The sequence below is a fragment of the Sander lucioperca genome, chromosome 6 (genome assembly GCF_008315115.2).
Source record: "Sander lucioperca isolate FBNREF2018 chromosome 6, SLUC_FBN_1.2, whole genome shotgun sequence".
Taxonomy (NCBI): domain Eukaryota; kingdom Metazoa; phylum Chordata; class Actinopteri; order Perciformes; family Percidae; genus Sander; species Sander lucioperca.
This window is the reverse complement of record NC_050178.1, coordinates 15,145,876-15,169,243: the sequence shown is the minus strand read 5'-3', so window position 1 is coordinate 15,169,243 and position 23,368 is coordinate 15,145,876. Positions and strand designations below refer to the sequence as shown.

Genomic DNA, 23,368 nt, shown 5'->3' with positions numbered 1-23,368 from the left:
ATCCTTAACTGAAGCCATGTCAGAGCGGGGTGTAGTGGCAAATGAGTTGAGTTTCGCATCCAGTCTATCATATACTGTATATCCTGCTAGTGCTTGGGTAAACATCCCCAGGTTAAGTGGATTGCCTTGGTCATCACTGGTTTCTCCCACAGCAGGATTCTTCCTGCGCCGATTTTTGTGTGTTTCCTCCTTATCAGCCATTTTAATCAGTGGAAAGTGTCAGAGGCTTGAACTACTGTTTATCCAGAGCTGCAGCGTAACGCTACTGTGCAGTTAAGACCAAAGTACTAAGGTCCCATGTACACTAACTAGGTTAGCTACACCGCTAGCGAGAATGCTAGCCACTGGGTGACGTTAGCGGGGATGCTAAAGAGAATTAGCATCCGGTTAAAGTTGCAAGCTACTCACTGCCAACTTCGTGTTAGAGAGGGAGGTTATGTGAGCTGCCTCCACGAACAGACGAAATCTCAGCACAGCAGAAATTGCGGCCATGAGGATTGAACAGCTCCCTCTTAGCTTGCACTGACTTATCGATGATCAGATCAGGAGAGTCCCTGGCTTCAGATGCGGCCTGAGTCGGTAAACTTCCAGGAGATATACGCAGCCCATACCAGTCTTTACAGGGGAATCGGAAGGTGCCGGTAGTATAGTCCAAGATAATATTTACATAAATAGAGGAAAAAAAAGTGCTTCAAATAAGACAAAAAATGCAATTACAGTGCCTTGCGAAAGTATTCGGCCCCCTTGAACTTTTCGACCTTTTGCCACATTTCAGGCTTCAAACATAAAGATATAAAAATGTAATTTTTTGTGAAGAATCAACAACAAGTGGGACACAATCATGAAGTGGAACGAAATTTATTGGATATTTCAAACTTTTTTAACAAATAAAAAACTGAAAAATTGGGCGTGCAAAATTATTCAGCCCCTTTACTTTCAGTGCAGCAAACACTCTCCAGAAGTTCAGTGAGGATCTCTGAATGATCCAATGTTGACCTAAATGACTAATGATGATAAATAGAATCCACCTGTGTGTAATCAAGTCTCCGTATAAATGCACCTGCTCTGTGATAGTTTCAGAGGTCCGTTTAAAGCGCAGAGAGCATCATGAAGAACAAGGAACATACCAGGCAGGTCCGAGATACTGTTGTGGAGAAGTTTAAAGCCGGATTTGGATACAAAAAGATTTCCCAAGCTTTAAACATCCCAAGGAGCACTGTGCAAGCGATAATATTGAAATGGAAGGAGTATCAGACCACTGCAAATCTACAAAGACCCGGCCGTCCCTCTAAACTTTCAGCTCATACAAGGAGAAGACTGATCAGAGATGCAGCCAAGAGGCCCATGATCACTCTGGATGAACTGCAGAGATCTACAGCTGAGGTGGGAGACTCTGTCCATAGGACAACAATCAGTCGTATACTGCACAAATCTGGCCTTTATGGAAGAGTGGCAAGAAGAAAGCCATTTCTTAAAGATATCCATAAAAAGTGTCGTTTAAAGTTTGCCACAAGCCACCTGGGAGACACACCAAACATGTGGAAGAAGGTGCTCTGGTCAGATGAAACTAAAATCGAACTTTTTGGCAACAATGCAAAATGTTATGTTTGGCGTAAAAGCAACACAGCTCATCACCCTGAACACACCATCCCCACTGTCAAACATGGTGGTGGCAGCATCATGGTTTGGGCCTTCTTTCCTTCAGCAGGGACAGGGAAGATGGTTAAAATTGATGGGAAGATGGATGGAGCCAAATACAGGACCATTCTGGAAGAAAACCTGATGGAGTCTGCAAAAGACCTGAGACTGGGACGGAGATTTGTCTTCCAACAAGACAATGATCCAAAACATAAAGCAAAATCTACAATGGAATGGTTCACAAATAAACATATCCAGGTGTTAGAATGGCCAAGTCAAAGTCCAGACCTGAATCTAATCGAGAATCTGTGGAAAGAACTGAAAACTGCTGTTCACAAATGCTCTCCATCCAACCTCACTGAGCTCGAGCTGTTTTGCAAGGAGGAATGGGCAAAAATTTCAGTCTCTCGATGTGCAAAACTGATAGACATACCCCAAGCGACTTACAGCTGTAATCGCAGCAAAAGGTGGCGCTACAAAGTATTAACTTAAGGGGGCTGAATAATTTTGCACGCCCAATTTTTCAGTTTTTTATTTGTTAAAAAAGTTTGAAATATCCAATAAATTTCGTTCCACTTCATAATTGTGTCCCACTTGTTGTTGATTCTTCACAAAAAATTACATTTTTATATCTTTATGTTTGAAGCCTGAAATGTGGCAAAAGGTCGAAAAGTTCAAGGGGGCCGAATACTTTCGCAAGGCACTGTATATGGCAGAGCTTGAGAGACGTGACCTCACTCCATTGCGATAAACCGGAAGTCCCCCCATTTTCATTTTCAAAGTCAATGTCAAATCATAACAGATGTTATCTCAGGGCACTTTACAGATAGAGAGATCTACTCCGGCTTCAACAGTTTTTTTTCTACTCTCGGCTCCGTATGATGTCATAAAGAGCCCGGTTTTCATATATGGTCATCTGCTCCGGACAGGCATGTTAATGCAGTAGCTACAGTTGTGTTCAGAATAATAGCAGTGTGTTTAAAAAAAGTGAATAATGCTCTAAATCCTTAGAATAGCTTTTAATTCCATAATATCAATGCATAGGGAACACTGCACATTCAATTCCAAATCAAAACATGCCCAGAATTGATAAAGTTTGTGTTATACCTTTACAGAAAGTGAAGAAAAAGGAATATTAGGCTGTAATAGCAGTATTTGCATTTTTCTTTACAAACTCAGACATTTACTGTATAAACTGAAAAATGTATCAAGGGTTTGCTTTACTTTGAATCACTGCACTAATATTTAGTTGCATAACCATTATTTCTGAGAACTGCTTAACATCTGTGTTGCATGGAGTCGACCAACTTCTGGCACCTGTGAACAGGTATTCCAGCCCAGGACGATTGAACTACATTCCACAATTCCTCTGCATTACTGGGTTTTACCTCAGAAACAGCATTTTTGATGTCACCCCACACATTTTCTATGGGATTGAGGTCTGGGGATTGGGCTGGCCACTCCATAACCTCAATCTTGTTCATCTGTAACCAAGATTTTGCTCGCTTACTGGTGTGTTTTGAGTCATTGTCTTGTTGAAAGACCCATTTCAAAGGCATTTCCTCTTCAGCATAAGGCAACATGACCTCTTCAAGTATTTTGATGTATTGAAACTGATCCATGATCCCTGGTATGCGATAAATAGGCCCAACACCACAGTATCCCTATAACGTGATTTTTGCACCACCATGCTTTACTGTCTTCACAGTGTACTGTGGATTGAATTCAGTGCATGGGGGTCGTCGGAAAAACTGGGCCCCTAGACCCAAAAAAACCAATTTTGCTCTCATCACCACAGAATGTTGCCCCATTTCTCCTTTGGCCAGTCAATGTGTCCTTTGGCAAATTTCAACCTATTCAGTACATGTCTTTTTTTCCTCAATGGGACTTTGTGGGGGCTTCTAGCTGATAGCTATGCTTCACATAGCCTTCTTCTGATCGTAACAGTACTCACAGGTAACTTTAAGTCTTCTTTGAGTTTCCTGGAGCTGATCATTGATCATCATCAAATTGCCATTTTGGCTATTCTTCGATCCATTCGAATGGTAGTTGACCGTTTTTTCCCACGTCGTTCAGGCTTTGGATTCCATTTCAAGGCATTTGAAATCATTTTGACTGAGCAGCCTATAGTTTTCTGCACTTCTTTATATGTTTTCCCTTCTCCAATCAACTTTTTAATCAAAGTCCGCTGTTCCTCAGAGCAATGTCTGGAACGACCCATTTTGCTGAGTATTTCAGTGTGAAATGCACTATAACCAGCATGCACAACATTTGCTTCCCTCCTTCCTTAAATATGGGCCATAACTGACACCTGTTTCTTCACAGAATCAATCACCTTACTAATTGAACACAACACTGCTATTATTTTGAACATGCCCCTTTCAATTACAGATTCAGTTACACAGAATGAGCAGCATGCATGTCATGACTGTTGGGTCTGTTGGTTTTCTATGACTCTACAACACTTAATAGTAAATTATTTGCCATGTGGAAATATCACTTCTACCAAAAAATTAGATTTATGAGGTTAGTGATGTTGGACTGCTATTATTTTGAACACAACTGTACATGCTAATGTCAGAGAAACCTGTCATCCTGGCTCCAGATGTTGTTAATCTCTCCCAATTTCAGATCACATTCCTGCTGTAACATGTCCGGTTGTGTACTTTGTTTAGAAGACTTTATGGGGATTTTTCCCGTTATAAAGTCTGGGGTGGGAATCGATTGGCACCTCACGATTCGATTCCGATTCAGAGGCCAACGATTCGATTCTAAACCGATTATCAATGCATCTCGATGCAACAATTTTTTATGTACATTTCCATGCATGATTTTTAAAAATATACATATAAATCTGAGTTTGCTACTCAGAGTTTGCTAATTACTTCCTAGACAAAGCAGCTAGACAAAGCTTAGATTTTGACATATACAGTATTTGTCACACACAAGTTTTAATGAAATGTTTTGTCTACTGAGGTTTTTGTTTTGTAGTCATTCCATGCTTAAGCCTTAAAGGGAACACGCCGACTTATTGGGACTTTAGCTTATTCACCATAACCCCCAGAGATAGATAAGTCCATACATACCCTTCTCATCTCCGTGCGAGTTGTAACTCTGTCAGTTCTACCGGTAGCTTAGCCTAGCACGGATCCTGAAGGTAATCGGTTCCAACTAGCCTACTGCTCCAAATAAGTGACAAAATAACGCCAACATGTTCCTATTTCCATGTTGTGATTTGTATAGTCACAGCGTGTACAAATAACAAGATCACATGAGACACAGCCATCTTCTAACCGTATATAAACTGGGAACTATATTCTCAGGAAGGCGAAGCATTGCTGATCTGCTACTTGGGCGGAGTGATATGCTTTGCAGCACCTGAGAAGCCCCGAGCAGATCAGCAATGCTTCGCCTTTCTGAGAATATAGTTCCCAGTTTATATACGGTTAGAAGATGGCTGTGTCTCATGTGATCTTGTTATTTGTACACGCTGTGACTATCCGTCGGACAGAGTTACAACACGCACGGAGATGAGAAGGGTATGTATGGACTTATCTAACTCTAGGGGTAACGGTGAATAAGCTAAAGTCCCAATAAGTTGGCGTGTTCCTTTAAACATGCTTGTGAAAGTCACCTTCTCTCATCGTAATCTTCCATGTCAGAGGCTCAGTCATGTTTAAAGGTAGATAATTGGCTTCTTAGAACATGAAACATGAGGTGGTCAGATGTAAAGTGATAAAGTAGATGAACAGCCTATGTGTTTTGCCTAATTATTTTATGTATGTCTTATTAGATCATGTGTACATATATACAAAATTTTATTTTTTTCCTTTTGGCCATTTTTGTGTGTTTTTTTTCTGCACTCTTGCCTAAACTCGTTGTTGTCCATTATGCCCTCCTCTTTAAGTCACTATGTTTTCTGATTGTACTTGTCTGGAGACTTTTAAATAAAAATCAACACATTTTCTTTTTTTTTTTTTAAATCGATTATTAACTTATCAGAATCAATAATCGAATCGTTCTAGAGAGAATCGGGATGCATCTAAGAATCGATTATTTATCGGCAGCAACAGCAGAGCAATCTCCCCGATGCGGGCGCTGCCAATCTACCAGAGTCTGCGCTGTAGTGATCAATCAATGGAGCCGCAGTATCCAAGTTCCGCCCATACACCCGCCCGACCAATCTCGAGACAATCCCAGCTGTCAATCATGAAGTTTCAGCCCGTTTTTATAGCATACCCCAACCAAGCTGATTAGAAAAAATGAACACTTCAGCGTTATCAGAATTACCTAAAAGGACAGCACTATCTTTGGGAAAAATTATTTGATGTGTTATTTGACTTTTTAGTTTGGTCCATCAGCTACCATGGAGGGGGCGGGGCTTATGAGATATACTGCAGTCAGTCACCAGGGGGCATTCCATATGTTTTGGCTTGACTTATACAGTCTATGTTTTTACCCCTGGTTCCCTCCTCTGTCCATGTCTGAGCTAACCGCGACCCCACAAATGTCAATGGCATTTTGAATGAGGTTTTCTTACTTGTATGACAGAACCCAGACGTTGTGGTTTGACTACAGCTCCTGCTATGATACATCAGAATGTCAGCCATTAAAAAGGAAGTGAGCCAACAGCCGTGCTGTGTGTTTGCTTTCAGAGCCCAAGGACCGTGGCAGTGTGACCAGTCTGAGCAGCGACTTCTCCCTCATCACTGAGGAGGCGGGCGCCGCCTCCAGCCTCACCAATGACACTGTGGACCTGTTCCCCAGCCAACCCCAGGCCTCCAGCTGGTCAGTATCTCACACACACACACACACACACAGGCTCACTTCATTTATTACTAATGTTTTAATTGGATGTTTTGGAAAGTAGATGATGACCTTTTCATATAAGTGAATCATTCATGTTCAAATGTAAGCATTTCAAGGAACAACACACAGAGCTCCATGTATTTCAGTGATGAACACAGCGTTGGCGTGGGCATGTTGCTTCAGTGAGACTAGATAATACTAGAGCATCTTTCAACTTGAGAAAGTTATCACAGTAACAATCAATGGCTCAGTTCCACTCATGTCCACCCACACGCTCAGTGAGTTGATGAAGTCTCGGGGGGGGGGGGACTTTCTGTCTGTCAGTCCTGACTCTGCCTGACTGCGTCGGGACGTTTATGGTGATGACAGGAACTCCACATCAGAAACAAAGGAAACAGGGAAGTGTTTCTGCTCCAGTCCATGAAACACTGAAATAGAAACTGTTTGCAGAAATGTTTCCTACACGTTCTGGTACTCGCCGGGATGAGCTCCCTACACATGATCAGCAGTAAAATGGCAAGGTAGGGTGCCTAGCATAGAGAGCAGTCGTTTACCAACCGGAAGGTCAGTGGTTCGATCCCTGGCAGTCCAATGTCGAAGACACTGAATCTGACGTGGCGCCTCCAGGGTGTGAATGTGTGTGAATGTGTCCCTGTAAAGCAGCCTCGGCCTCAGTGTATATCAATGTGTGTGTGAATGGTACTGTACTGTGTAAAAACACTTTGAGTACTCGTTAAGACTTGCAAAGCGCCATATAAATGCAGTCCCATTTACAGCAGAGGCAACGCAGGAATACGTCATCACAGCTTCTGGCTCCCTCACACACAGCTCTTATTTCATTGGTTTGCGCTTTGGAAGTTCAGCGGTAATGAGGTCGATGTTGGAATAATGTAAATGTGTGGCGAGGGGGGATCCTGCCCAGCTTAGTTTGAATGGCTCTGCCCTAGAGCGGTCAGTCTTCCTCTATAATACCATTCAAATTTATTTAATTAGGGGTCCAAGCCCAAGTCTGGAAGAAGAGCTATGGCGTTCGCACAGCAGGGCTGTGGAACCCTATTGTTTTTACTAAGATTATTCATCATTAGGGGTCCAAGCCCGAGTCTGGAAGAAACGGCGGTAGCAAAGCTACACCGTTCGCACAGTAGGGCTGTGGAACCCTATTGTTTTTCTACTGATTTTTCTTCTTCATTATTCTTCTCCGCCTAAAACTCTGACTACAGCCTAAACTGTACATGGTGGGGGGTTGCCGTTTTCAGGACTGGTCTGAAACTCCGCAAGGACCTCAGGCGCAAAAATTGACCCACTTCCACCACTAGGTGGCGCTATAGCAGAAAAAACCGCGTTTGGCCCTATAACTTCCACACCGTACACCGGACATTTAAAAACCATATATCCACGTGTTCCCTGGATCCAATTGAATCACGTGATATAGGCCACGCCCATTTCCGCCTAGACTTTTATGCGTGAAAAATCGCGATTTATCAAAAACCTACTTTTTCGATCTCCTCCTAGACCGTGCGACCGATCTGCACGAAACTTGGACCGTAGCATCTCCAGACCGACCTGACAAAAAGTTAATAAAAAGATTTTTTTTAGGATAAAAATTGCGCATATTACACACGAACAAATTTGTGTAGCTAACTATTAAAACACCAACTTTGCCATAGCTCAGCCAAAATAAATGCTATCAACGCCACACTTTAGATTCTTGTTTGACATGACCCCCTGGAGTTCCGATACGCGTTTTACGAAAATTGGTCACTAGGGGGCGCTACAAGTATAAAAAGTTTATATCTCATGAACGGCTCATCCGATTTTTTCAAAATTTGATGGGTACCATCTAGGGACACTCCTGAGGCCATCTCTAGAGTGAGGTACTGAGGGGTCAAAGTGGGCGTGGCCTATGGGACCCATGTCTACATTTACCACTTACACTAATGTGAACAACTTTAAATTTACAGGGTAGATGGACAATGGGCCATGGACCACACCTACCAAAAATTACACATGTGGACCACTAGGTGGCGCTATAATGGTTTTTTGTCTTTAACTCCCACAATACACATCGGAAATTAGAAATTCTTACATCCACGTGTTCCTTGAATCAAGCTGAATTACGTGATATAGGCTACGCCCATTTCCGCTTTTTCCGCAATATCGCGCAATGCCCAAAACCAACTTTTTCGAACTCGTCCTAGACCGTGCGACCGATCTGCACGAAATCTTGTAGATAGCATCTCCAGATAGACCTGACCAAAAGTTATCCAAAGAATTTTGCTACGTTAAAGTATGCGCATTTGACGACCAAACAAATTTTCCTAGCTAGCTACCACACACATATCATATCTTATCTCAGCCAAATTAAATGTTATCAGCAAAGACCTTGAGATCCTTGTTCACCGGCCCAGTATGATGCTCCGTACCAAATTTGGCGAAGATCGGCCTTTAGGGGGTGCTATAAGCAACGTTTATTTGTTTTGGCCAATAACTCAATGCATTTAAATGGGAAATTTACATATGCAATATCTCTGCCACAGTAAAAGCAATCACCACGAAAGTTGTGGTTTTTACTTTTGTGTGCTCCCCTGGTTTTTTACAATAAACAAACTTCTTAACCCACTTGACAAAGTTGCTAAACCTTCACAGTGGACAAATGCAACTCTTTTCTCTCACTTTTTCAATCCAAAATCAACACCATTCATAGGAGCCGATACCGTGCAATTAAACATTGCAGTTGGTGCTAAGTGGAGAGTCTGTCATAGCGTGATTGGTTATGTTGGTGTCATTGATTCTTAATTTCCCACGAAGCACCCACGGAGGAAAACATAAATCGGCGTCTATGACGCCGTTTACAACAACGTGACCACCTCCCCTGCTCCTTCAACCACCACATCTGCCTCCCCCCTCCACCCTCTCAGTCACTCTCTCATTTCTCTCTGCTGTCTCCTGTGGTCAGGGGGGTTAAGAAGTTTGTTTGTTTGTAGAGAATTCTTAAAGGTGGTCTGTATATGCGTGGAGGTGAACTGTTGACCGCTACGTTTGCAACGGCGACGTACTGCAGACGTCGCGGCTCGCGCCTCTGGATGTTTACCGACGTTTGCCTCCCCGCCGCCCGGCTTCGGGTTCCGCTTTCGCGCGCTCCGCTTTCGCGCGCTCCGCTTTCGCGCGCTCCGCTTTCACGCGCTCCCCCGGGCGTTGGGGGCGACTGCCGTGGGTGGCTTGGGCCCCGTCATAACTGCTTGCAGTTCTATTTTTTATTGTTATTTTTTTAAATATTCGAATAATATTCAAATATTTAATGCTCATATGCAGCCTGTTATTAATATGTACTACACTACTCAGGCTTATGCATCTTCAATGCCACTATAAGCCAGTGGTTGTTGTTACACGTTCTGTCCACTAGAGGGACTTCCAACATCAGCCTGGCCTTGAAGGGGATCTACGTCATGGTGCATTGCATTTCTGTCACGCTGCTGTCTGTTTACAAACACAATTCATCAGAGAACTCTGTAATGAAACATTATCTAACAAGTGTATTGAAGCGGCTCTGTTGTAAAGGCTAACGGTGCTCGGTTAGCACAATGACAGCTAGGAAACCAGAACGAGCTAACTATTGATAACATAAGCATTTTGGCTCTGTGGATGTCGATTTTAAAGTCATGTTAAAACTAGGGCTGGGACTCGATTAAAAAAATTAATCTAATTAGAGGCTTTGTAATTAATTAATCGAAATTAATCGCATTTTAATTGCATATAAATATTAGTTACCCTGGTCCTGAAACCAGTCATCTGGTGGAGTGTGGGTTGGGTGTGGGTCCTTGTAACTTTACTCGGAGTCGGGCTAACGTCCACGCTAACTCCTATGTGTTTTGCGTTGAGGTGATATTTGAGGCTCGATGTGCTGCGGTGATACGCAAATTCCTTGTTGCATAGCTTGCACACAACCATGCTCTTGTCGACACTTCCATCCTTTCGTTTTTTAAAACAAAATTTCCCATCCACGGGGCCAAGCAAAGCGGTCTCGTCAGCTTCTTCGTTCATGTTCACTGTGGTTTGTTGTTGTCGGAAGTCAAGAACGCTAGTTGGTGCTCCAGTATAATCGGTCCGTCGAAACTCATTCATTGAAAAACGTTCCGCGGTGCAAAAATAAGTGTGGTTAAAATTGTTATTTATTTTTTGCGTAATTAATCTTAATTAACGCGTTAAAGTCCCGTAATTAATTAATCTTAATTAACGCGTTAAAGTCCCGGCCCTAGTTAAAACTATTTCCCATTCTTCTTTTGATTTCCGGCCGCAGCCTGTCATTACCCCCCCCCCCCCCCCTCCCCCCCGTTCTAGCGTTACTAGCGTAACGTAACGTTAGCTCACAACGCCTTGTGTTTCTCACTCCCGTAACTTATTGTTCATCAGACGTGACATGCGAAGAGGGAGATTAGCTCACGTTAACCAACCTATTTATAAAAAAAATCACATTTGAATAGTATTGATTTTTTTTTAACTATTCGAATTATATTCGACTTTCGGAATTCGTTCCAACAGTCCTACTCAGCGCCGGCGACAGCGTGCCCGCAGACCACTTGGACTCAAGGATCAACTGATGAGATTTTGAGGTCAAAGAATAATCCACTGATTATGACAGTTCCATCACATGTTAATAGGATGACGTGATGACATTTTATATCCCAGGAGTCAACTTCACTGTGACTCCATAATGTTCTGCAAAAGCCCGTTATTCAACGCCATAACTCCAGAACAGAAGGGGAGACATCTGGTCGGATACTGAATTGGTGACCCTAATCTTGAAACTGTGGTGATTGTTTTGAAACCAAAACACACACTTAATACCTTTTTATTAAATTGCTTCAAAGTCTTCAATGCATATATTATACGAGTCCGGACAGACATGGATGTGAATGCAACGGACCGGCAGAAGCATAGAACCACGAGGAGGTCTGTGTCCGAACCCCCTCTGTGCCCACCTACCGCTCTCATTTACCTTAGCTCCAGAGTCTGAGGGATTTGGATCAATGTAATAAAAATGACACAAAAGACTACTGTCAAATATTTCAGAAGGAACTGTTAATTTATGAGGATGCTTCATGTCAATCAAAATAAACTTGAGTTGGTACCAAGGTATTTTTCTAATCCCAAGCTGCTGGTGCTGCACACGGCCCTGCTCTGTTTGTGTCCTCAGGAGAAAAGGCCCCGCCTCCTCTCCTCAGATGGTTGTTTGGAATAAAACCCACCCTCTGGACGAGCACCTCTCCCATCCACTCACTGAGGCCAGGTCTTCCAGCTCCTCCTCCTCCAACCAATCAGAACACGGCGCTACACGCATTGGCAGCAGCCCGTTGGCTGTCCCTGGAAGAAGGTGAGTGAGTCGATGGAACTCCATCAGTGAGTCCAGTTGTGCATGCCATCTTTCGTTATACAGACCCTTTGCTTGAGTAAGTGTTGACCTGGAGCGTGAAGAGTAGATTTATTTTGTAAAGTATCCGGCTGCGCTGTGGCCTTCCTGTATGTGATTACCTACCTGGCTTGACACATCACAGAGACGCCGAAGCGATCACTGCTCCGTGCGCCGCTGGCAACAAAACTCGTTCCCTATTTCATCATGTGCATGTAGGGTAGACAGCAATCAGTTTTTGGAATGACACCGGTAGCCGGTGAACCACAATCAATGAGCCTGTAGCAATGTAGCTTCTCCCCGCTCCCGCTGCTGCACTGCGCATGTGTGGGGACACACAGAGAGATCCCAATTTATAGATAGATATACAATATCCCAGCAATGACTGAAATAAGATGAAAAGATTCCATCGCTATTAAAACCTACTGTTCAGGGCACCGGGATAGCTCAGTTGGTGTATAGAGGTTCACTCCTTGATGCAGCGGACCAAGGTTCGACTCCGACCTGCAGCCCTTTGCTGCATGTCATTCCCCCCTCTCTCTCCCCTTTCATTTCTTCAGTTGTCCTGTCAATAAAGGCCTAAAAATGCCCAAAAAATAATCTTAAAAAAAAAAAACTACTGTTCACTGTGTAGTCCAAACTTATCCATCCGGGTGTTTTCACTTTAGATCAGAGATCAGAACTGTGTGGAGTGTACAGCTGTTGGCTGACAGGAAACCTACACCTGGGCAACTCAACATAGCTCCACCTGAATCCTGTTGTCTGCAAATACAAAGTATAGTATTAGAAAATCTCATACTATATTTTTTCCGTCTTTGCTGTCAAAACATTTTTTACATTTTAGCATGACTCTGCACCATGATAAAGTGACTACCAGGTCGAGGCGGCTCAGAGCAGCGGATGTATTCTCTGGACCATCTCACCTTGCCTTCAGTGCTGACTTCAGTTAGTGGTTAAAGAAGAGTTTTCTCCTGCAACCAATTTAAATGGTTGTATTGACAGCTATGAAAATAGATTTGAAAAGGAAACAACCTAAAAGTCACAGCTGGTTTTGTATTGTTTTCTAACTTGGCGGAGGAGAGGATGTGCTGGAGGCTGATGGAAACAGAGTGGTGGTATCAGGATGGTATAGAAGCACATGTCTTAGTGATCATTTAAAGCCAGCTAAATATGAGTGTGACCCCTGGGAGGCATGACACCAGCAACCACAAATGTATGCCTATCTTTTCCAAAAGCAGAGCGACAGCTCTTATTACCTGCTGATTGTATTTCATTTCACAGTGAGGAAGACCTGTGAATACCTGGCTGCTTGCTAACTAGCTTACCTATTAAGTAGTTAGATTGAGTCTTGTCTCCTCCCTGTCTCTCTCAGGTTAGCAGCAGACTACACCCGGTCAGGTTCCTCCCTCTCTACAGAGTACGGCAGTTGGCAGATAGTTTCGGGTTGTGGCAGCATCCATGACCACGCTCACTTCCCTCCCCCTCTGGCCTCGGCCTTCTCCAGCTCGTCTGCTGTGGCTGCTGCCTACGACTGCCCTCTGCCCTTCAGTTTTCAGGATGAAGGACTCAGTGGACGGATGTAAGTAACACTTACACAGTCCTCCTGTCAGCTTTTTCATTGAAAAAGAAGGGCAGGGCGCCCGGATAGCTCACTTGGTAGAGCGGGCGCCCATATATAGAGGTTTACTCCTCGACGCAGCGGGCCCGGGTTCGACTCTGACCTGCGGCCCTTTGCTGCATGTCATTCCCCCCTCTCTCTACCCTTTCATTTCTTCAGCTGTCCTGTCAAAAATAAAGGCCGAAAATGAAAAATAATCTTTAAAAAAGAAGGAAAAAGAAGGGCAATGGGAGAGCGCAGACCCCTGCCAAGACCGAATGCCCCATCTCTTATATTTATGGTTGGCTAGTGGTTACAAATGACTGTTGCCGGTGGTGCATTGGCTCATGTGATTGGTCAATCATCGAGGTACACTTATGTATGGACCAATCACTGCACAAGGTTCCTCTTGTGTTGGGAGAGTACTACCTACCCCAAACACGGAGCCAACACGGAGCCAAAAACCAGCCAGGCTTCTGTGATAATCATCACATAGCAGTTCCGTGTGTATTTGTAGTTAGGAAACTAACACACAAATCGCCACTGCCAAGACTCCTACTCACCAACGCCAGATTGATGTCACACACAATAGATGAGCTACAAATACACACAGAACTGCTACGTGATGATTATCACAGAAGCCTGGCTGAACACACTCCCGGACGGCAGCTAGCAGCTAGCAGCTAGCAGGGCGAGCTAGCGGCAGGATGTCTGAGTTGAAAACGCATCTTGTTGTCAAGTAAGAGCCCTGTTCATGTTGCACAGACATTATAATTAGGGCCCGAGTGCTGACAGCGGAGAAGGCCCTATTGAAACTGAAGGAATTATTATTATTATTATTAGGGCCCGAGCACGACAGCGGCGAAGGCCCTATTTAAACTGAAGGAATTATTATTTTCCCGGCAAATGAATTGCCTTTTTAAGGGGCTTAACATACTCAAACACTCACCAAAATTGGCAGTCGAATCAAGTCTGGTGAAAATTTACGTATTTTAAGGGTTTTGGGAATAGGCGCACAAAAATGGCTCGCTAGCACCCCCTACAAAGTAAAAAAAATTGAGCCCCTGCAGTACGTTTAACGTAGACTAACGAAACTTGGTATACATATGAAGCATGTCAAGTCGTACAAAAAACGTAATTGAAGCCATACCCTAAACCCAACAGGAAGTCCGCCATTTTTAATTGAAAGTTCGAAATTAGTGTGATTTTGGCCATTTCCACGTCGTACTTTAACGAACTCCTCCTAGAGATTTCAGCTGATGGACTTCAAATATGGTCTGTACCATCTCAACACCTTGAAGATGAAAAGTTATTAAAAGAAAAACTTTTCGTCAAACGGTGTGGGCGTGGCGGCCATTTTGAGCAATTATCGATGAACGAAGAAGTTGTTGTAACTTTAGTGTACATTGTCATATCTGCCCAAACATCTACACACCAAAATTGACTTTTGGTCATAGCGCCCCCCGCTGGCAACAGGAAATCCGCCTTATATGACAAAGTTACATGAAACTTGTGTGTGGTCTACATGTGATACTAAGCCGACCCCTATACTTTAACCAAGCCCATGTACTCAGGCCCCCTTTTATGGCTTTTGAACCGTTTAAGGTAGTCTTGTGTGAGGTATCATTGAACTCAGCAGAGAGTTCCTTCTTCATTGGTGATAGTTTGGCCCGTCCCCTATGCTTAAGCCACTCCCCTTTCATAACTGGTGACCCATTTAAGGTAGAGTCTTGTGTGAGATATCATTGAACTCAGCAGAGAGTTTCTTTTTGATTGGTGATGGTTTGACCCGCCCCCTATGCTGTAGCCACGCCCCTTTCATAACTGGTGACCCATTTGATGTAGACCCTTGTGTGAGGTATCATTGAACTCAGCAGAGAGTTCCTTATTCATTGGTGATGGTTTGGCCTGCCCCCCTATGCTTAAGCCATGCCCCCTTTCATAACTGGTGACCCGTTTAAGGTAGAGTCTTATGTGAGGTATCAATGAACTCAGCAGAGACTTCCTTTATTATTGGTAAAGGTTTTCCCCGACCCCTTTGCTTTGGCCACGCCCCCTTTCTAATGAACTGTATGACGTAGAGTCTTGTGTGAGGTATCATTGAACTCAGCAGGGAGTTCCCTTTTCATTGCTGATGATTTGCAGTGTCGGAGTGCCGTGCAAATGATACGGTTGCAAGGAGCGTCGTCTGCTAGTAACCCCGACTCGCGCAGAGGCGTAAGGGCCCATCCAACGCTGCTTGCAGCTTTAATTGCATTTTGTGTCTGCTAAGAGGCACAAAGGCACTCTTTAGAATATGCCCCCAAAACTGCTGTTTTAGCTAACTGGGAGCTATGGGCATTAGCTGCAGCAACTCCAGTTTGCTAGGACCGATTCTGTTTTGTTTTTTTGTTTTTTTTGGGCTATCGACAGTACTCACATATTTATAGCGATCAAGATTAACGTAAAAATTGCACGGAGTTCTCCTTTTAAAGCAGCGTTGTAAGAACTAACAATCATTCGTAGTTCTTGCTGTGCAGACACAATAAAAAAGGGGGGTTCTTGGAACGCGGTTCAGAGAACTATGTAAAAGTTCCCCCAGTCCGAAAAACGCCTTTAGAAACCAAGCTTCTCTGACAGAGAGCACGGACTCGATAGTGTTCCGCTCAGTACATACTCTATCCTGGTCAATATTCTCCAAAGACCAAATGTAACCGAAGCGTTTGTGTATGTGAAACATGGATATGGTTCTGTAGAGTTAATTTCTGCTTGATCTGATGGCCGCACTGAATGTGTCCCGCCAGCATCACTTGCAGTCGGGAAAAGCAAATAACATCTATCCATCTTTATTGGGAGGGAACGAGAGGAACTGGGAAGAAGGGAGAGAAGCCGAGAGATGATGATGAGTGTGTGCGCTCTGTGATGGTTACTGTTGGGCTGATCCAAACTACCTCTGCCTGCGTCATTCCGGTTTTCTTCTCTTCGGATTTCTTGTTTGTTATTATTTTTACAGCACTTAATGTAGGATATCTCTCTTGTTTCTTTGTGTCTCATCTTATTTGCTCTCTCTCCTGTTCAGGTGTCCCCTCCCCTCTGAGCGCCAGGCCCGTCTGGAGGCGGTGCGGGAAGTCTTCCTGGCCGCCTACAGCTCCACTGTTGGCCTCAAGTCGTCAGCGCCCAGCCCCTCTGGCGCCATCACCGGTCTGCTGGAGCAGTTTGCCCGTGGGGTTGGCCTCCGGGGCACCAGCGCCATCGTCTGACCCTCTCAGTGTGACTTCAGACCGTCCTTCTGCTTCCATCCATCCATCTATCCATCCACAGTCGATGCAACATGCCTGGACTGGAGGACAATAAAGTGCCAAACCTCTCTGTTCAATTGTGAAGCATTGATTTTTACCTTTGGTTTTGTTTTCAAACCTTACATGCTTAGAAAAAAAAAAATCTCTGCTGCTCCAACTTTTCCTTGGACTTTTAATCTTCCATGTTGAGTTCATCAGTCATATTCAGGGACGGAAATGGTTTCAGCCACAGTATCAAAAAGGGATATAAAGAAGGCTTTCTAATTGCTGAAATGTAAATGGCTGAATATGGGGTCTGTCCCTGTAACAGGCTGTATAAACACTTCTTTCTTCCTCTGTTCTTCCTCACCTGTTCCTAATTTTCCAAACTCCCTTCAGGGCCCTTGCAGGGATCGTCCCGTGTGCAGGCAGCAATGTGTTCTTAGTTCTCTTGTGTTGTGCTGCTACCCATTACTGATCCAAACAGAGGGATTTTGTCTTGTTGGACTGGATTTGAAAGATTAGATAAATCCAGCACTACAACCAAGCTTTTTTTGGTTTACAGCTTTGATAGCTAATATGAGACTTCAGCAGTTTGAGTAAGGGCCAGTGCTTTGTCCTGTATTACATCATATGCTGTGACTCAAATAGGAATTCTCAGTTTTGGCAAGACCCCTTAAGGTTAAGGGTTCACTGTGCTAATCCATACAACATATCGTCTGACCACATCAAAAGGCCCAAATGTTTGTAGCGGTTTGGAAAGGCCACTCCTGAACTGTTGAAGGCATTCATGGTGTTGTAAAAATCCTGCCTCCTTTCTCCCCTTAAACCACCTGGTCAACATTCTGTGTGAAGGGGCCAGATTTAAGGTTTCGGCAAGTTTCAGAAACTGCTGGATGCAGTGCAGGTTCCTACGCTGTTCCATGATCCAACAAGCACTTTGTTTGAAGCATACTGAAACCTTTAATCTTTAGTGTGTCATCTGGAAACATCTAAAGGCAAAAGTGTTCATAGATGTTAAGAATGGTCAAACCTGAAGGCTGGGAGAAAAGCCAGTATGGACTAGGCATGGGCCTGTATATGAGTCCGACGGTATGATAACCTTCAGCAAAAATATCACGGTTTCACAATATCGCGGTATTGCAATTACAGCTTTAAAATGTTTTTTTTTTTTCGTTTTTTTTTTTTTAAATGTCTGGGTAAAAAAAAAAAAAACTTTTTCCCTCATTGAACACAATGTATTTTATTTTTAAACACACTGCACACTGGCAGGGAGAGGGATTACTAAACTGCAGTTTATCTCCTTGACCACTCATGAAAAACAGCTCATACCTTAGGAACGGTATGACAGAAAATGTTAGTGGTTTTAAAACCTTGACTTTTTCAAATCGCAGTGTGCCTTGAAACCAGTAACCGGCCCATGCCTAGTATGGACAGAAGGGCCAATTACAGCCACCTGCGAGAAAAATAGGCAGCCTATCCTTTAACTAGATAACTTTCAAGTTCTGTGATATTTTCTTCATTTTCATCAAATAAGTTTTGATGATTTAACATGGACAGGATCAGTTCCTGAATGGCCCTCACATAGCAGTGTTTGAAGATCGTAACCCAGGAAATGAAGCAATCCTAGCTGTCGTTTCACCTCGCCAGTCTGTCTTCATATCCTCCACCTGAGTCCATATCCAGTCAGTTCTTCTTCAGTAGCACTGACATGGTAGCACAAGCCACTGAGCCTGGTGGTAGCCGATCTGTCAACCGGAGGCCTTTTCAGTGTTTCAGGAGTCCAGTGAAGCAAGGTCCACGGGACTCCTGCAAGTGCTGAGTTTTCTGCCCAGCTAGGATCACACCAAGCTTGGTCAAAAACGTGTGTGTCTTCTTTCAGGTCACACTTGGACAAATATTTCTACCTGAGCTACTTTTGGTTAGATTCACACTTTGAAGTAATTTTCTTGTTCTTTTCTGTTGCCAAACGGTTTGGACGGCTGCTGTACCTCAGGATGTTTTGTTGTGCCTTTTTTATCTTCAGTAACGCTGGGTGAGATCTTTTTCTGGTCCAGTTTCAGGTGTATTTCTGTTTCTTAAATGATTGTAAGAGCTTGGGGGGTGTGCAGCTGGTTGTTGATGAAAGGTTTGACTGTAGCGCATTAGCAGTGATAGCTTCGGGGCTTCCCCTTTATTACTCACCTGGTAGTAAGATTCTAAGTATGTTTGTTGTACTGTATCATGAAGCAGTCGAGTCTTATAGACACCCCTGATATGGTGGATGTGATGATGAGCAAGATTTTCATTTCTGCTTTTGAAAAAGACTGTAGGAGAAGAGGATTTTATTGGTTTAAGGAATAATTTTAGTAGGAATTTTGGGAAATGCATTTATTCACTTTCTTTCTGATAGTGATTGACAGATTAGCATAAAGACCGGGAAGGAAACCGATAGCTCTGTTTTAAGTTTAGAGTCTGTTTAAATGTGCATACCAGCACCTCAAAAGCTTAACTGCCATGCTGGCTCTGTACTTAAAGCACAGACATAAAAGAGGACTTGAATTTCACATCTTACTCTTAGAAAGAATTTGAATAAGCACATTTCATAAAATGTTCAACTGCAGAATTTAGTATTCTGCTTGCCAAATATAAGCCAAATTCTGCTTTGTTTGTACCACAGAAACACATTTGCTAAGCTGTTTTTAAAGCACAGGAGGTGTCATCCTTTTGTTCTTGATGCATTAAGGAGTTTGTGAGCATGTGGTTCATGTATCAGTTCTCTGCATGGGTTGTCAGAGTGCTTCCATGTTGTACCCTCAGTGACATAATCTATCCAACGCATGGCCTCATCTCCCTCTCCGCTTTCAAGCTTTCTTTTTAAGATATCTTTCCTGAAAAGGAGTTCTAATTCAGTCAAGGTTTCATATCATTTGTTTTTATTTTGGCATCATTTCATCTATTCTGTCTGCCTGTAGCTGTTAAGCAGTCAATCACAGGACCATTGCAATAACATTTTCAAATTGCCGGAAAGAGTCATTGTAAGAATTTCTCATCCTGGTTTACTTCAGATACGTGTCACGTTTTCACTCACTGGTTTTGTATGACATCCTCCAAGTTTATCTCCATACAAGCATACAATGTTTTACAAACTCATTTTTATTTCAGAATCTGATAAAAATGCTGCAATGCACTCGTCCCAATGTTCTCTGTGTAAAGATTTCTTTGTACAGTTGATGCATTTTTAAGTAATTCTACTTTTGTTTTTTGTTATAAATTGCTCTTAATTGTTGGGAGGCGACAGGCCACAATGAAAGATGAACTGAGCAGGGAATAAACAAAAGACAAACCTCTTGTGACTTCCTTATTTATTTCTTGTTCGAGTGAATGTGAATGATAATGTCAGTAGCTTGTATTGGTCATCATCCATGGTGAGATATATGCAGGGCTTAATTTGAGCCGGAACACACTGGAACATGTTCGGGCACCTCCAACGTTGGATCCGGAACCTTTTTTATTGGATCCGGCACCTCCTGTGTCACTATGAAAAATTAATCGCCTAAATGAAAAAAATAAATTACTGTTTGTGTAGTGTTCAATGTTGTTATGTTTTGTTAGTCTTTATTCCCCATTAAAGTTCCACAAAAATCTCATGTTTGCATTTTCGATGCGTTTTGAGGTGAATTTTCAGGGTAAGACGGAGGGGGGAGAGGGACGGAGGGAGGGGAGGCACTTCAAGTGACACATGCACTTGTGCTGGTTGAGATTGCTGTTAGGGGAAAAATGTAAAAAAGACAACAAAGTTTGCTTAACTTTAACTCAAATACGCTGGCCAGTCGGATCCCAAACAATAGTTTCTGCCGATCAAGAAGGTGGAGACATTACATTTTGTACCCATGCAGTGCATGTTCTGAAATTAAAATAAACATTGCCCTGATGTACACACAGCGTTGTTTAGGCTTTTTTAGTCACAGAAGCTACGTAGGCAGTGTAATTTTTTTTTGTTCCGCTTTGAGTCGCCGGATCCACCCACGCTCTGCGCTCCGGGACCTCCCACTTTACAAATTAAGCACTGGATGTATGAACTACTTCACAGATAGGACCTCTACGTACAGTTTGGCAAATGAGAATTCTATGTCAAATGTAATGTGATTGCATAAAACACATAACTGGATGTTTAAAATTCCCATTTGGTACTTCTGATCAAATTCGCCTGTGTTGCGCTAAATAAATTACCATCACTTAATAGGACAACAGGAAACTGCTTTCTGTTGTTAAATTCTGTCTTCGCTCCCTTTAAATGCTGAGGTCTGAGGTCACTTTTGCTGGCCAGATGCCTTTTCTTAATTGGCATGTTCTGTTTTATTTAGACAGTGACAGAGAGTGAGGGAAAGACCTGCAGCAAAGGGCCCTGAGCTAGACTCATCATTTTTTTGCTCATGACTAATTTATTAATGACTCAGCATCATCTGTAATAGAGAAAAGAATCACTTCATCTGATGTTTAAAGTGAATAAAACAGCTTCGCCAGCCTGCTTTCTGGAGTTCCACAACTACACATATCTGTGACGGGGTGACTGTTTTGGACTCATGCATGTGCATGTTTTAAGTCTGGTAAGAGAAGTAAAGGGCGTTGTTGTGTGGCCGGAGGCTGGCTTCTGTTTGTGCTCCCGAGGCGAGTGGCGTCCCGGGGGAGGCTTGGCGACGAGCTGGAACAGTGGACAGCAGCGGTGAAGGAAGCAGCGCCGCCGGCCAGAGTAGGGGAAACTACATGGATAGCTAAATACCCTCTACACTTTCTTCTGTATCGTTTTCAAAGGATCCCTCTTTTTGATGGAATATTTTTAGCCTGCGTTTTTACCCTGGTTGACCTTTGGTTTTGGTATTTCCTATTATCACTTAGTTTTTTTTTTTATCCTCTTAAGGATCCAGACTGCAACTGTTGGAGAGCCTGAGAGACGGCAAGTACAAGGACTGTTAAGAACCAACACCATAAGTGACTTTGGGCTGGTTTTATTATTTGCTTTATTCTAATCTGTGAACATTTAATCCCGATTTGTGTTTTTTTACTCCGCTCACCCATGATTTTTAGAACCTGTGTAGCCTTTTTATGGAGTCCTAGGCTTCTTTTAGCCTAGGTGGCATTGTCGGTTTTTAACTGTATTTTAGCCTTTAAAGGGATATTTCACTGTTGGAAAGATGTATATATATATATATATATATATATATATATATATATATATATATATATATATATATATATTCTTTACGTCATTTATGTAGTAGAAATGTGATTTTCTTTTTTTTAAATTGGTGGCTTCTAGGCTGAGAAAAGCCAGAAAATGTGTTTTTGGCTCATGTGGATGAAAGACTCCAAATCCCAGAATGCTGGGACTTGCTTCGCTGCTTCTGCCTACCGTTTACAGACAGACACACAGTGAGACAGTCAACTCAACTCAAGTGTGTTTTATTGTCAATTCAACCATATACACGAAACAACGTTTCACCGTGGCTCAAGTGGTGTTACACATTTAAAATATATAAAAACGACATACGAAACAGGCTACATTTAGTGCACACACATTATAGGCTCCGTAAAGTTCAGCTAACGCACACTAGCAGTAGCAATAATATGTATTGGCTTTAACCTCGCCAAACATCCTCTACAAGTACAATTTTGGCTTTATTATTTGTGTCCCCTACAAAAATTACTCTTGAGAATATACTCAATATACTCATGTTTATTGTTCCCAACTGTTTTCCCAAATTTACACTCATTTATCTGCCTCAACCGGTTAGGAGAGATAGAGAGAAAGAAATATGACACATTATGGATACAATGGACTGACATGATGAACAGTGGCAAATATAAAAACAATAAAGTCAAAACTGAAGAAAAATAGATCTACGACTAGTGTTAAGAGTAGTAGCAGTGCAGGCCGTCGAGCAGGACTACGGCAGCAGCTGCAACCATGATCCAGGTGCCACCACAATCCGAGGAAATTTGCAAGGCGCGAAAGGACTCTGGGGAATAAGCTAAGTTAGTAACAAGCATTAATAGGACATGAATGCACACAGATGGAAAGAGAGGAGGAGATAAGAATTCAGTGTGTCAAAGGGAGTCCCCTGGCAGTCTAAACCAATAGCAGCATAACTAAGAGCTGGACCAGCTCTAACTATAACCATTATCAAAGAGGAGAGTTTTAAGTTTAGTCTTAAATGTGGGGACGGTGTCTGCTGAACCCAGTCTAGGAGCTGTTTCCACAGGAGAGGGGCCTGATAGAACTATTATGCGTGTCTGTATTTGATGTCATATCTATAATGTCACAGTGTTTGATGTTCATATTAAAGGTGGCCAAAGCTTCAAATAATGAAGTCAATGTTGTTAGGCCTGCCTCTCCTAGGTACTTTCTCTGTCTCTCCTCTCTCCCTCCCTGTTTCTGTCCTAATTGCAGAAGTGGAGTCTGGTGTGCCGGAGTCAGGGTTCCAGCTGCCTCTCATCTACCACAATCAACCTCTGCTTCATATACCCGGTCATTCCTCCACTCTGCGTCAGATCCATATGTGGAGTTTGTGGGGTTGCACTGCCCCCCCTGGCGGCTGAAGCGGGTAATTGCATTTTCATGGCATGACCAGATATTTTATAAATATTTTAAATAACACAAAACAACTAAATGGTGGTAGG

The 23,368-nt window shown here is 43.0% G+C and overlaps 1 protein-coding gene across 4 annotated transcripts in view; it reads left to right on the top strand.

The window, feature by feature from the left end:
• The window catches only part of mtmr14 (myotubularin related protein 14), a 50,023-nt gene extending 29,983 nt beyond the window's left edge, over window positions 1–20,040 (top strand). Inside the window, exons 16-20 of one of the 4 annotated variants that reach the window (XR_004897528.1) lie at window positions 6,294–6,426; window positions 11,642–11,818; window positions 13,227–13,433; window positions 16,510–16,863; window positions 16,926–20,040. Coding sequence is in view for 2 of the 4 variants with exons in the window: in XM_031313030.2 (XP_031168890.1) it covers window positions 6,294–6,426; window positions 11,642–11,818; window positions 13,227–13,433; window positions 16,510–16,690 (698 nt within the window). In the remaining 2 variants the exon portion in view is untranslated. Of the gene's footprint in view, window positions 1–6,293; window positions 6,427–11,641; window positions 11,819–13,226; window positions 13,434–16,509 lie in introns of all 4 variants that reach the window. The other 3 variants (XR_004897529.1, XM_031313030.2, XM_036001817.1) reach the window with 3 other exon arrangements.
• The last annotated feature ends 3,328 nt before the right edge of the window (window positions 20,041–23,368 follow it).